The sequence below is a fragment of the Ochlerotatus camptorhynchus genome, unplaced genomic scaffold, assembly GCF_037179485.1.
Source record: "Ochlerotatus camptorhynchus isolate MF236.1 unplaced genomic scaffold, CSIRO-AGI_Acam_v1.1 ptg000277l, whole genome shotgun sequence".
In the NCBI taxonomy this organism is placed as follows: domain Eukaryota; kingdom Metazoa; phylum Arthropoda; class Insecta; order Diptera; family Culicidae; genus Ochlerotatus; species Ochlerotatus camptorhynchus.
This window is the reverse complement of record NW_027040766.1, coordinates 1,197,432-1,212,830: the sequence shown is the minus strand read 5'-3', so window position 1 is coordinate 1,212,830 and position 15,399 is coordinate 1,197,432. Positions and strand designations below refer to the sequence as shown.

The following is a 15,399-nucleotide window of genomic DNA, read 5'->3' as shown; positions in this document are numbered from 1 at the left end:
AAAAATACTTTGACTTCCTAAACAGCTTTGTCGAAGACAGTAACTTTCTATCTGGTCAGGATCTCGAAACAAACCACATGCGAGAATTTCACGTGTATTCTAGCGCTACGTAGTGAGAAAAGTTTGAACTACTGTCCACTAGAGAAATCCATCTGATCAGAAGCTCGAGATATTTTACATGCGAGAATTTCGCGTGTATACTAGCGCCACGTAGTGTGAAAATTCTGAACTATTGTGCACCACGCAATAGGCATTGACCTCATGAACAACTTTTTCGAAGACAGTAATTTTCTACCTGTTGAGAATCTCGAGCTTAACATACGCGAGAATTGTACACGTTTACTAGCGCCATGTGGTGAAACATTTCTAGGCTACTGTCCACCAGCCAAAAAGTCTTGACCCCCTGAACAAGTTTGCCGAAAACAGTAACTTTCTATCTGCTCAGGATCTCGAGCTATTGTATATGCGAGAATTGCATGTGTTTACTAGCACCGAGTAGGGAGAAAATTCTGAACAACTGTCCACCAACGAAAAGATCTTGACTTCCTGAAAAACTTTGCTAAAGTCATTTATTCTTTATCTCGTCAGGATCTAGTGATGTATCACATGTGAGAACTTAACATGCATACGAGCACTACCTAAAGGGTGATACGGTCAAAATTTGGTCAAGGGAAAACGCGTGGAAATCGGTGATCTCGAGATATTTTATATGAGAATTTCACGTTTATACTAGCGCCTTGTAGTGAGAAAATTCTGAACTATTGTCCACCAGCCAAAACTACTTGACACCCTGAACAAGTTTGCCGAAGTAACTTCTATCGGCTCAGGATCTCGAGCTATTGTATATGCAAAAATTACATGTATATACTAGCGCCACGTAGTGAGAATTTCCTGAACTACTCCACCAACGAAAAGATCTGGACTTCCTGAAAAACTTTGCCGAAGACAGTAACTTTTTATATGATAAGGATCTAGAATTATTTTATATATGCGAGAATTTTTCATGTATACTAGTGCCGCGAAGTGAGCAAACGCTGAACTACTGTCCACCAACGAAAAGGCCTTGACCTTCCGAACAACTTTGTCGACGACAGTAATTTTCTATCTGGTTATGATCTCGAGATAAATCACATGCGATAATTTCACATGTATTCTAGCGCTACGTAGTGAAAAAATTCTGAACTACTCTCCACCAGCGAAAAGATTATGATCTCTAGAACAACGTGCCTAAGACAGTCATTTTTTATCAGGTCAGGATCTCGAGATTTCCCATGTTGTAACCAATTCAAATCCCACATAGTACAAACACCGTTAACGCGGTTTCCATTCACATTTTCTCTATTATCCGCATTTTTGTGGGTTAATTGTGATAAAATTTTAGCTTGTTTAGTTAAAAAACAAGTTTTTTAATGAACCAGCCGTTGGTTTCATATCGATTGGTAGCTCGGCTGCAAAATGGCAATGGAAAACTCACACTGTTGTACAAAGTACAAAGCCCGAGTACTCGTGTTATAAATGTTGGCGCGGGAAACGGAGGGTTAAAGAGGGGTTTCGTGAGAATTGGTCTTTTGGTGGCTTCATACCTGAAAATTTATATCAATTTTCTTATATTATTTTGTAGTTTAATTCATTTATTCATCATTTCAGTAAAAACAGTAGTTCATCAGTGAAGTGATTCAGTAAAAACAAAGAGAATTGCAAATTTGATCATAAATCAATCCTTATTGACTATTTTATCAAGAATATTTCCCCTGATTTCACGAAGTAAAAACTGCCGTTCCAACGGCAATTGGTTTTCCTCAGCCCATGTGATGATAGTGTCAATACTGTTCAGCGCTGATTGATCTGGAACTGGTTCGTACTCCTCATATTGGTTGTCATCTGCTGTAGAAATGTTTGCAGTTTCATCCAGAGTGGTGTTCGTCACGCTTTCTCCTTCATAAAAATGTGAATCATGGTTAAGAACAGCATTGACTATGTCAGCATCAGACATGACATCGAATTCCGCATTCTCGTCTTCATTTTCGCCTGCAGCCGGTTTATCAGCAACCATCAGTTGAATTGTTACACTATCATCCCTAGAGCACCGGAACTAATATTTGCAATGTTAGCATTTCAAAAATATTAATGGAAAATTGTCGAAATTGATCGAGTGCGTCAAGTTAGGAACCGCTTCAAATATGGTGCCTTCACGGTAGCCGTGATTTTTAGCCAAGCTCAATTTTGTCTCTACACACTCGTGAGAGTCGCGAGACTACGATTTTTCTCAAGTTGAGGGGTCCCATGGCGTGGATGGCTACACGTTCGCTTCTCAAGCGGATGGTCCATGGGTTCAATTCCATTGATCTTCTTATCGAATTTTGATGTATTTTAATGTGCCTCATGATAGGTTATTATTCAAGTCTGGTTCTGGCCACTTTTCCGGAGGCACTTGGAACTTGCCCGGAAGTGGCCAATATGGTCCAAGGTACTTAATTTTTGTCACCTTTGATCTTGATATCAAATTTTGATTTAATTTGATGTGTCGCTTAATGGGTTTTGTTCCTTTCAAGTCAAATTTAGCCTCATGGCCCATAAATGCCGGAACTTGTTCCGGCCATATCTACAAAACCAGTGGTCCGATTCCATATTCCTTCAATAGCGTTCAATAGGACCACTAAAAACATTAAATGAGACCACACAAGACCAAAAAAAAAATTTTTTTTTGGATGGCTCGATTATCCGGAGAGCCCGATTATCCGGAGTGAAATTTTTTTCAAGACTCCGGATAATCGAGTCCGCCCTGTGCCTTTGTTGTAATACTTCCTGCATTTCCATGGTCATCTGGGAGGAGGGTCACATCTATTGCTTTCCCCAGGAACCGTTCACGGTCACCAGCTACCGCCCGTTCAGTCTTGGGCGTATTCAGCGAACCATCCTTCTTCTTCTTCTTCTTCTTCTTCTTCTTCTTCTTCTTATTCTTCTTATTCTTCTTATTCTTATTCTTATTCTTCTTCTTATTCTTCTTATTCTTCTTATTCTTATTCTTATTCTTATTTTTATTCTTATTTTTATTCTTATTCTTATTCTTATTCTTATTCTTATTCTTATTCTTATTCTTATTCTTATTCTTATTCTTATTCTTATTCTTATTCTTATTCTTATTCTTATTCTTATTCTTATTCTTATTCTTATTCTTATTCTTATTCTTATTCTTATTCTTATTCTTATTCTTATTCTTATTCTTATTCTTATTCTTATTCTTATTCTTATTCTTATTCTTATTCTTATTCTTATTCTTATTCTTATTCTTATTCTTATTCTTATTCTTATTCTTATTCTTATTCTTATTCTTATTCTTATTCTTATTCTTATTCTTATTCTTATTCTTATTCTTATTCTTATTCTTATTCTTATTCTTATTCTTATTCTTATTCTTATTCTTATTCTTATTCTTATTCTTATTCTTATTCTTATTCTTATTCTTATTTCCTTTATTTAACGTCGGTCTCTGTTCCGCAATCTAGTGCCAATCACCGACGGACATCCATTGACGACAATCGAATGTGCAGGAAGGCAGCTTCCACACCTGCGTAGGATATCACACCCATTCAACACACATGGGCCGGGAACAACGGCTTTACTTCCCCTTCCGAAGGAAGACGTGACCAGAGATTTTTATGCCTCAGAAAAATCCCACCGACCTCGGCTGGGATTGAACCCAGACCCATCGGGGTGTTAGAAAGCAGTCACGCTTACCACTACCACCGGCGCTGGCATCCTTCAGCTTACTCACAATCGCCGACACTTAATGCAAATCGCAAAACACACCAGCGCAAAGAAACGTATCCAATAAACGTCACTCTCGCGAAAACACACCCGTCGTCGTCGAACGGCAAAAAAAAAGGAATCGGTGGGTAATTTTGTGATACGGATTTACACAATCAACCGGGACTGCACGAATTTCACCACGCTCAACTGTGCACTGGTGATCACGGAAGTTCATAGAGTCTAAAAAAAAATTCGTCAATCTTAAGAAAAAAATTGCATAAGTTCACTTCCCTTAGAATGCATATCATCAGATAAATTTGCAGAACTTCAGGAAAGTTCATAGACAGAACATCAGGGAAGTACGCGTAACTTCAGAGTATTGGCAAAACTTCAAAGAAAGTTTGTATATCATCAGAGAAATTTGCAGAACGTCAGGAAAATTCGTAGATCATCAAAAATTTTGCAAAATTTCAGAGAGCTTCACAGAACTTCAGCAATGTTGATAGATCATCAGAGAAATTTGCAAAACATCAGAGAAGCTCACAGAACTTCAGGAAAGGTCGTAGATCATTAAAGAAATTCAAGTTGAAGATTGAAGAAATATCTTCCGAGGAATTTGCGAAAGTTCAAGGAAGTTCATAGAATATCAAGGAATTTCGTAGAAACTTCAGGGAAATTTGAAGAACTTCATATCTGTTGCGTGTTGAGTTTTTGAAAATTTCGTGAACAATGATCAAACTGAAATCTTGGCTATTTAGGATAATTTCTGAGCAGGCTGGATTTTTTTCGAAGATACAGAAAGAGAAAGATACAAATAGCTCCCTTGCTTCAAATTCTTCATCTATACCTGCTGCTTACAAAGTTCAGCAAGTAAATGAAGCTACCTATGATACAGCTGGTAGAAATCGAAATCAAAATTCTAGCCAACATAATTATAACGGAAATTTTGATGATTTTGACTAAGGTAGCATTACTGCCCCTAAAATGGTTTTTTTTTTGCAAACATCGTCAATCGATATGATGGAAACAAATCCCATGTTTGATGTTATTTAAACCGAAGCTAAATTTTCGTACAATATCGTAATGACTTTGAAATTCAGTAATAGATTTCAAATCAGTAAATATTTTGAATTGGAATGCGGGATCTCTTAAAAATAATGAAGACGCGCTATTTAACTTGTTGAAAGGGAGTTTGGGAGTTTCAGTTTGGGTCTTACTAGTAAGGAAAATATGTTTGATGATTAAGATCTTTAACTAAAAATATTCAAAATATGAAAGCCCCAGGTGATGATGGAATTTTCTATATCCTCATCAAACTGGTCTAAACCGTGCTTAATAAAGGTGCGGAAAACTCACATCGCCTTCTCATAGGGGCCACGGAAGAGGTGAGATTTGTTTGTATGTTGATAAATAAGTGGATACGTTTGCTATACGTTATTAAAGTTACATTATTTGCAATGTAGTTGGCTGCGATTGTTCCCATGTTCTTCTGCTCGCTCCCAACAATGTAAGTATACAATTTTCCGAACCATCATTTATTATCACAACAATAACAAAAGATCAGGTCATCGCAATTTAAACGGCGTTTTCCAAGATCCATTTACGGTGGAAAGAAACACGAGCATATACATCAGGATATTCCTTACCGCAGGGAATACCCCATGACACGACTCCCTGCAGGTAGCGTCCATAGGTCAATGGACCGCCGGAATCTCCCTCGCACGTGCCCTGACCGCTTGGGTTCAGCGTGCAGATGGTGTTGTCGAAGACACGGGCAGCTTCGGCAGGCTTGAAACGTTTACGGCAGTCAGTCAGAGTGATGATTGTGGTGTTCAGCCATTGTAGATTGTTTGAGTATATGCCATTTGCTCCCAATCGACCCCAGCCGGAAACCAGAGCACTACTGCCAGTGGTAATGTAGGTAGCTCCCAGAGCAATTGGTTGAACAAGTTTATTGAATGCGATAAGCGAAGCGGTCTGCACCAGCATAATATCGTTGTCGAGAGTTTTGTTGTTGAACTTTTCGTGGATGATGAAGCGAGTCGAATAGTGAGTAATGCCACCGCTGGTCAACAGGTTAGCTCCGACGACTACACGAGTGTTGGCAGAAGTGCGGTTAAGGGAGCAGTGAGCAGCTGACAAAACATAACGGGTGTTGACGATCGAACCACCGCAGAAGTGAGCGTTGGCAGATGAACGAAGTGAAACCTGGTACGGGAACTGTCCAGGGTTGGCATTCTGGCCACCGACGATACGACCTTCCCATTCAAGGAATTCCGCTGGGAGAGCTACAAATAAACCAAAATCATGGATTAAATATGTCGGTCTCGAATTGAGCAGCTTCCATTAAAAACTCACTGGTGCCGAAGACGGCGACCGCTCCAACGAGCACAAACAACAAACTCAGACGGTTCATGTTTCTTCTACTCTTTCAATTCGACTCAGAATGGGGAAGATCTGCCAAGGTGAGTGCTTTTATACGGCGTAGCCTTATCTACAGCAGCTTTGATAACAAAAACGAGAATTCGTTGACCAGTCGATATTATTTATGAAATTTTAAATCTACACATAATCCATGTATTGGGTGCCCCTTCACATGCTTAAAATATCAGTTTAATTTAACAGCAAACAGCGATGCCCGATCAGGAAAAAATAACTTATTAATACCAAATTCTGGTATGAAAATAGCATAACTGACAACCTAAATATGGTATTAGTGAGGCTGAAATAAGAGGTAAAATACCAAAAATTATAGCTCAAAAATGTTCTATGAATAACGAACTGGTGCATAATTTTGTTATAACAATAACATACAGGTAACAGACGCTTTTTTAGATGCAAGAATACCATAGTTTGTTATTTTGAAGGTCTTCTAATACCAATTCAATAACTCTTTTAGGTGTTATTGTCTAAAAACTGAGCGATCACAATTGGTTATTTTGGTATTCATTTGATATTTTACAAAATATTTCGATAACTGAATAATATAATTACAAGGTTTTATACCACAAGTATACAGAAATCTGGTATCATACCACATTAAGATTTTCATTTGTTATCGATTAGCTATCGGTTGCTGCTCGGGTGGAGTTGTAAAACATCTCAGCTCCCGTATTCGATAAGATAGTTAAAAATGATTATCGATTGATCAATTGTCCTATCAATTCATTGTCGCTTCTGTGGTTGTCGCTGATAAAAGTCAAGCTAATCGGATCTACACACTCAAAGCATGCCGTCAATTCGGCATTTTGGATGGGAAACCGCATAGAACTAAACATTGCCTGGGAATACCAGCCCCTTATCTGTAGTTTTTCAGTCAGTGTAAGTATGCGGTCGTTTATCTTATTGTTAACTACGATACGTTTCAAGTCATTGTTAATCAAATGAAAAATTACAGTTTTTGGTGAAAAAGACAATTTTTTTAAAATGCACCAATTCGGCACTCGTGTAGACGGTACATGTTCCCCATGTAAAAAGACCTGAGTGTATGACCAAGTAGGTCCGCACCCTAGTTGTCTTAAAATGAAGGGGAATTTTAGTTTATTCAAATGATGATGATTTTGCTTTTTCCATTTTTTTACGACCTGAAGTTAACCGTAATATTTACCAGAGCTCCCTCAATATGGTTATTATTTATGGCTCAATGCCTAAGAAAACTCCAATGAGCCGATTAACAGCGAATAGTCTCATAGAAGAAAAAAATATATATGAGAAACATAAATTATTAGATCTTCATTTGTTTCCTAGCGTAGCAGTTCCAGGCTAAACAGCAAGAAAATAATTAAATGTGGACTCAACCTTCTCCGATTTGCATGAAACTTTTCAAAATGGTTATTTTTTTATAAGCAGTCATTTACATTAAAAAAAATCAGCTATTTGTATGCGTTTTTTTTTTTCAAAATGGCGCCTTTGACATTTTTCACGAAAATGTCAATTCTGATCAAAATGGCGTCTAAAAAAAAGGTTGAGAAGAGTAAAGTATTGTTGGGAAAAATATACAGGGTAATTTTATATAAGTAATTTTCAAAAGAAGTTCAAAAAATTGGTAAAACTCAAATATTTTGAAAGCATATCTCTATTATTTTTGTATATCTGGTATATCTAGTAAAACATCAAATTCTGGTCGTATGTATAAAATAATTGTAAGCTAGCCTTTTAAGTAGTTTAGTATTCACTCTAACGTTAGATTTCAAATATAGGGGAAATGCAGGTAATGTCGGCCTAAGTGTCCCTAATTTGGGCCCATACATAAATTCAGCAATCGACTAAATTTTCAATAGCTACCAAAAATACCCATTTGTAACGTCCCAATAACGCGTTCATCTAGATAAAATGGATAAATAGTAGATTTTTAGCGATGGGCCCAATCTTAGATCCATAGGCCAACATTAGAGACATTTCCTCTGCTAAATTTCTTTCTCAACATGAATAATTAATTCTTCGCTTTGATATTATCATCATCATTACTGTGGATCTCCTAATAAATATCCTAATGAAAGAAGCAACTATGATTCCTTTGATCTAAAAACTAAAGGGCATCGAAACATGTTTTTCTCCCCGTTATTGCAGACCATGAGTGCGTATTGAGATGGAGGTTGATAGAGAAATCAACGATGTAGAGGTCCAGTTGCGAAATAACTCTCTGGAGGAAATAGAGTCATGTTGCTCGTCAATCCTCGATTCACCCAGGCGTGATGATGTCGACGATGTTTACGATGATGACGACGATTATGAGGACGGTATTAACGTTACTCTGTTGTCGGTATCTCCTGCTGCTAAGTCCCACGAGGAAATGTATTGAAGTGAGAAGATGCGAAAGGAGTTCAATGCTCCTACGGCAGTTGCTACTGCTATTGATGCTAATGCTGTTACTGCTGAAAATTCTGCTCAGCTCAATTCCAAGGGCCCTGGAACACCCACGGAGGATGTGGCCCTATCCCATAACAAGGCTAAACGCCTCAACGGAGCCGGAAAAAAGAGGTTTAAATACCTGATATCTCATGGTCATAGCCATGATGAGGCTCGGGTACTGGCTGAGAAGCCTTTTAAAGTAGCATATTCTGATCCGAACAAGCATCGAAGAAATGCGGAGCTGAGCGAGTCTAACTCGAGCGAAACCAATCCACCGAAAAGGGTTGCTCTCCATTCTGATAGAGGAAATGCATCTCAAGCGAAGTCCTCGGTACAGTCAAGGCTGGACACAGCTAGAAGAGGAGATGTTAGACAATCGTCTACTTCTAAGCAGGCCATCAATGCCTTCAAAAAAGCATCTTATAGCGAGGTTTTAAACTCTATCAGGATTGAAATCTTGTCCGAGGCAATACTAAGAAAAGTAGCAGAGCAAAGGAAGGAAAGAACCAAACCAAAGTTCGACATTTGCTTTTTCAGACCAGGGCATGTGATCGTCATTTGTAAAAACCAGGATACGGTTGACTGGTTAAAGGCTACAACTCCCAGCATTAAGCCATGGAAAGAAGCATGCCTCATTGCAATTGAAGAAAAAGACATACCTAGGCCGGAAATTTTACTGGGTTTCTTTCCACGAAGTGTAGAGGACACAAATGACGATATCCTTGCCTTCGTGGAAAGCCAAAATGAAGGATTAATGGTTGACGCTTGGAAGATCCTTAAAAGATATACAGTTAAACAGTATCACGTTGAACTTGTCTGGACTGTTGATGGAGACTTTAGAAAAATGCGATTTCACTGTGGATTATAAATTCGGAGTTGCCTATCTAAGAAAAAAATCCTCCAGGAAATCAGGAACTAACGAGGAATCAGAACATCTTGGTAACAAAAAAAGGAAAAGGGCTATTCAGAACAGTCCAATACAAGTTCGAGAATTCACGAAATTTCCGAGGACGCTGAGATGCGTGAATCAAATCAACGAGGTACAGAAGCTAGCGGCATCACTAACAGTGAACCTAGTGAACGCTGCAATGCTACTGCAAATGTTGAGGTATGTTATCACAATGCTGGTGAGTGTCCTCAAGTTAGTAGTGAAACAAAGAATATTGGAAATTCTGTTTTGCCCACCTTATGCTCCGAATCAAATTCGAGTTTGAATAAAGATGTTTGTCTTGGACATCGACCAAAACTAGAATAAAGGCAGCTATATATGCCCTTCAAGAAATATCAAGCTCACCCAAATGACTGGAACAAGCATTAAGTTTAAACAAGAAAACCTTCATCACGCAAAGGCAGCTTCAGCTATTCTCAGCAAAACATTTATCGAAGGCAAACTGGATGAAACCTTACTTCAAGAGCCTTGGACTTAAAAAGCAGGATTTTAGGAATGCCTACACAATCGCGTAAGTTAATATATGACAACACTAAGCTCACGCCAAGAGCTGCAATTCTTGTCAATAGTAATCCCAAAATTACACCAATTACAGAACTCATCAACAAAGATATTGTTGCAGTTTCACTAGAGGTGCCAACAACAAAAGGAAAAACGATACTCTACGTGGCACCCGCATATTTGCCCGGCGATATTGAAGATGCACCTCCTCCAGAAGTTGCAGCGTTCGTCTCTCACTGCAGAAGCCAAAATAAGGCTTTTATCATCGGATGTGATGCAAACGCTCATCATACGATATGGAGCAGCTCCGGAATCAACAAAAGGGGTGAGTGTCTATTTGATTTCATTTCACAACATAATATTGACATATGTAACAAAGGGAACTCCCCTACATTTGTTAATGTGCTACCGACTTAAATAAGGCAACAAGGAAGTCGACCCACTGTAGGAGGTTTGCACGTTCTTTTTGAGAGATTTAGTAATTTTCTTATGTAGTAGATTAATCGAATTGATGTGGCTGCATAGTTTTCTATCTGAAGCTATAATTGTATATACAACCAATGTAAATATGTACTCTAGAATTAAGCTAGGTTATGTGTTTTGTTTTCTACACGGGATCTGTTTTTTGCATGTATTTAAATATAATACATAAGTGTATGAGTTTTTATCTGAATTGAATCAACATGTACAAAACAGATTAAAAAAAAATATGTTTATATAATATAAAAGACTCCGTGGTCATCCACGAAAAAACAGATTGCAGCACACATAACTAAATCTAACATAAAACAATAAACCCTATAATTAGTTACTCAGCACCACAAAAATATAAATGTAAGTCTATGCATGCAGACAACACAAAAAAAGAACAATAAAAGATTAATACAATCTAGCAAACACACAATTAAGAAACATGTGTATAGTTTGCGTGATTGTTACAAATGTAAATAATAAAAAAAGACGGCAATGCCCGCATTAACCTTAAAAAAAAAATACTAATTTTGCTGCTGTTTCGTGAGAGACTATAAGGGCTCACATCTCACCTCTATTGACACAAAAAAAGTGGTACTCCTGTTTCCCGAACATGCAGAGAGTAGGAGAGAACGAGCGTGAGAGAGGTTGGCAAGCCGAATGATGGAAACGACGATCTTGATCAAAAGGGGAGAAGCCGTCTGACTACGGGACGAAGTAGACGTTCAAGTTATCGGTGCGTGAACCGAAGTTATAATTTTTAACTGCCGCACAGAATGGAGAAAGTGAACAAAGGTCAGAAAAGTTCATCAAATTGCGACGGAAGTGATCGACCCTTAAAATCGAGAGCCACCTAGTAACTGTGGTGACGATCCAGGTTACGTAGTGAACGCGGAATCCTGTCAGAGCAGAATTGCTCGTGCTGGTCGCCAACGATCCCCCTTTCTTATCGTAAGGCAAAACGCGTTGGGTAAGTGGTAGCCAGCCAAAGTTACGGAGGCAGGAGCCCAGCGAGGTCCGGAGGGTTCGCCCCCGCTTGCTGGGACTTCAGCCGATGCGGTTCCACTCCGACTGCGAGCACGTGGGACAACACCATGCCATGACATGAGAAGCCGACTGTAACAATGGAAAAGTTCCAGCGTCCAACTGAATATCCTGCCAGGAACCTAGGAAACGGTTCCAACGATCCCGGAATGATGTCGGTTCCTGTGTTCCGAATGGTTGAGCCCTATATCGGATGGGTCTAAAACAACGTTTGGCAAGTAGAACAGTATTTTCTCTCTCCTCTCTCACGCATGAAACATCGACAATTGGCCCCAACAGTTCCTGCAACGGCCGCAACGACCCCACCCCCCGCCCTCCCCATATATGTATAAGACTCTTAAATATAAAAAAAAATGGATAAGCTATTTCTATGTGTTCGTGTGCCACTTTATTCTTATGATGAACGTCATTGTTCTCCCTGTTGTTGGTCTTCTTTGTTGTCAGATTGAATAAGTTGTGAGTCCTCCCTTAGCAAGAGCTAGCCGACCCTGAATGGTAGCCCTGAGCTAGTCGATTGTTACAAATGCAATAAGGGAAGAAGTTTTGGACCTTACTCATTTTAGTTCAATACTTTCTGATCGACTAGTAAATTGGCATGTATCAGACAAAATTTCTTTATCCGATCATAAACAAATAATGTTTTGAATTTAAGGCTAATGATATACTGAAGGAGGTTTATAAAGATCCTCGTAAAACAAATTGTGAACTATATAGCGCAAATATGAAGAGTCAACATGAACCCATTTTCAATAATATTGATACCATTACAAAGCTAGAAAAGTAGAAGGGTCTGTGCCTTGGGGCACGAACGAAAGCTTGACGTAGGACCGCTAGTGGACGGAATAAATGTGAAGAGCATCTAGTTCTTTTAATTGATCAATTATCTATTATTTCAACTCTTTCCGTTTTTGAATTGTAGGCGTACCAAATTTGTAGTAATCTTTATCAAAGAGAAAGTTGATTAAGAGAATCATTCAAAATCACTTGCACCCCTGCTTCCAAGTTTGGTTACAAGATTACAACTCTGGAGAGCATTTTGTGTGGTCGTTGGGGGCTTGTGGTTCTGAATTTGGACAAACAAGCACAGATAAATTCTATTCCAACAAGCCGTTTTATTGAAGAGGACATCCATGGCCACTTACGCTTGGCGTTTTTAGTGTAGGTGACAGCATCACGGACCTCATTTTCCAGGAAAACCTTCAGCACACCTCGTAGATCAGACCGGAGATACGTTTGACACCACCACGGCGAGCCAGACGACCTATGGCGGTTATCTCGAAGAACTTTGCGATGACGCTTGGCGCCTCCTTTACCAGACCTTTTCCTCCTTTGCCACGACCAGTCAATTGTTGCTTGTTGGTTGTGAAGAAGTGGACTAGCCACCACCTTCCTACTGCTGCTATTGCTACTCACCACGCCGTCCGAAGCGAAAATGAGCTAATGCCATACAGCAGCGCTCTTTTATACCTTTTCAGGTTAAAAGCTACAAAGACTCCTCCCATTATGAGTAGTTTGCTATCAAGTAGCGAAGCTGGCTCTTTTCTTTTTGCGTACACGGCGAATGAGAACGACCCAAATTTGAGTTTAGTTCACTCATAATCGCCAAAAGTGCAGGAACTCAGCGATGAGTAAATGTGTCTCATGGTTTCCTGTGGAAAACCTAAAAAATCTGCCAGAAAATGAGGAAATTGACGAAAATTTTATTCAGTCTCGGAGTAGTACCAATAGCCTTAGTGAATCCAACCTTTACTTTTCTCAAATTCGGGAATTTTTCCCTGGAAAATCCTGGAAAACCTGGGAAAATATGTGGCAAATTTACTCATCGCTGAGCTCCTGCACTTTATTTCTTATTTCTGAGAAAACTAAACTCAAACTTGGGTCGTTCTCATTCGCCGTGATATCACCTTGAAAGATATCGGCGCCGGTGGTTAGCGTGCTTACCTCTCACCCCAGCAGGCCTGGGTCCTTTCTCAGTCAGCGCCATCGGCATGTTCTAAGGCATAACATCTCTGATCACGCCTTCCTTCGGGAAGGAAAGCCGTTGGTCCCCTGTTGAGTTGATGGGTCGATTGGTAGGGTCCAGGTGTGGGAGCTGCCTCCCATTTGGTAGCATTCGGTAGCATTGGAGCTCAGTACGGAAAACAAATCTCACGTCACTTATCAATAGGTCCTATCTACATTGATCGATTCTCTTCATCGACATTCTCTTTCGTAAATAACTCGGCTTCACAAATGGTTCGTGCCGTCTTCGTCGAATTAGATGCTAGATTGTTGCTTCTTCCATTGAAAATATCCGGCCGTGGCGATTCAAAGATGATGAAGGTTGATCAAAATAATGTGTCCCCCTGCTTCCAGTTTGATTACATGAGCATTTTGTGTGGTCGTTGGTTCTGAATATGGACAAACAGGCAGATGAATTCTATTCCTACTCTTTACTGTAATAAGCTTGGTGGCCCTGAAAAGAGCCGTTTTGTTGCCAAAGTTGGTGATGATTTAACCTCCGAAACCAAACAGAGTGCGTCTCTGTCACTTCAAAAACGTAGATGACATCCATGGCCGCTTACGCTTGGCGTGTTTAGTGTAGGTGACAGCATCACGGATCTCATTTTTCAGGAGCACCTTCAGCACACCTCGTAAATCAGACCGGAGATACGTTAGGCACCACCACGGCGAGCCAGACGACGGATGGTGGTTATTTCGAAGAATTTGCGTTTGGTACGGAATATGGCGATGAGTGTGAAAAATATTACACAATTCCATCCTCCCTATTCGCACGCGCCCGAGGATCGGAAGCGAATGCCACTTCGACTTGTTTTGTTTACTTACTACTCTCTGAGGACTGTGCTGGGGAAGCAGCATATGCATGTAGGTAATTGGTGGATTTGTTAGTTAATTCGACGCTTTTGGACAATGCTGGACATTTACCAGTTTTTCGAAAGTTTCTTGTTGAAAATCAACATTCGGAAGCATTGTTATTGATGCTTAGCCATATTTCTGATCGATTGGTGATACAATAATTGAAATTTGACCAGGGGCAGCTGAGTTATTAACGTTCAAAATCTTTCTTAATTTGTTATATGTTCCATTTTCGGTTTTCACAAAGTGTACCCCCATACAGAAATCAAAGACGTAGTGCTACGTCAAAAGTAGCTAATGACTTTATAACTAATATGAATCAGGCTTACAATGCCAGTTGTCCTACAAAAGAGCGCTCGACTAATAGAGATCTTTCCTGGTAGAATGATAGATTAGAAAAACTACGGAAAAAACTAGGAAACTTTTCAACCGTGAAAAATCTACTTCAAACTATTCTCAATACAAAGTGGCGTTTACTGAATGTAATAGAGAAATAAGAAGATCCAAGCGAAAAGATTGGAGACACATGTGTGAAAACATAGGAAACACTCCTGAAACTGCAAGACTTCAAAAAGTTTTCTCAAAAGATCATTCTAACGGTCTTGAAACTCTTAAAAAGACTGACAGACATTTTACTGAAAACTCAAATGAAACTCTGGAACTGAGGATGCAAACCCACTTTTCAGGGTCCCTTCCTACTGATGATCAACTATAAAATCATGATTGCATGCAAAATGCCACATCTTCAGACCGTGAGGAACGTGATAGATCTACCGAAACAAATCGCTCACTATGTGGGCTAGAATTGAATGGGCGATAGATTCATTTAGTTCTTTCAAATCCCCTGTCCCAGATGGAATTTTTCCAGCACATATTCAAAACTGTAAATCTATAATAATTCCTGTTTTTGTTAAATTGTTCAAGTCTAGCTTCTTATTGGGATATATCCCATAAAAAGATGGAGACATGTTCGAGTG

The 15,399-nt window shown here is 39.3% G+C and overlaps 1 protein-coding gene across 1 annotated transcript; it reads right to left on the bottom strand.

Annotated features, from left to right (window-relative positions):
* Positions 1 to 5,280: 5,280 nt before the first annotated feature.
* LOC135706393 (chymotrypsin-2-like) lies at positions 5,281 to 6,213 on the bottom strand. The gene is made up of 2 exons (XM_065228000.1): positions 6,109 to 6,213; positions 5,281 to 6,038 (listed from the first exon to the last, which is right to left on the bottom strand). The coding sequence occupies exons 1-2, from the start codon at positions 6,164 to 6,166 to the stop codon at positions 5,326 to 5,328; spliced, it is 771 nt and encodes a 256-aa protein (XP_065084072.1). The 5' UTR covers positions 6,167 to 6,213; the 3' UTR covers positions 5,281 to 5,325.
* Between the last annotated feature and the right edge of the window lie 9,186 nt (positions 6,214 to 15,399).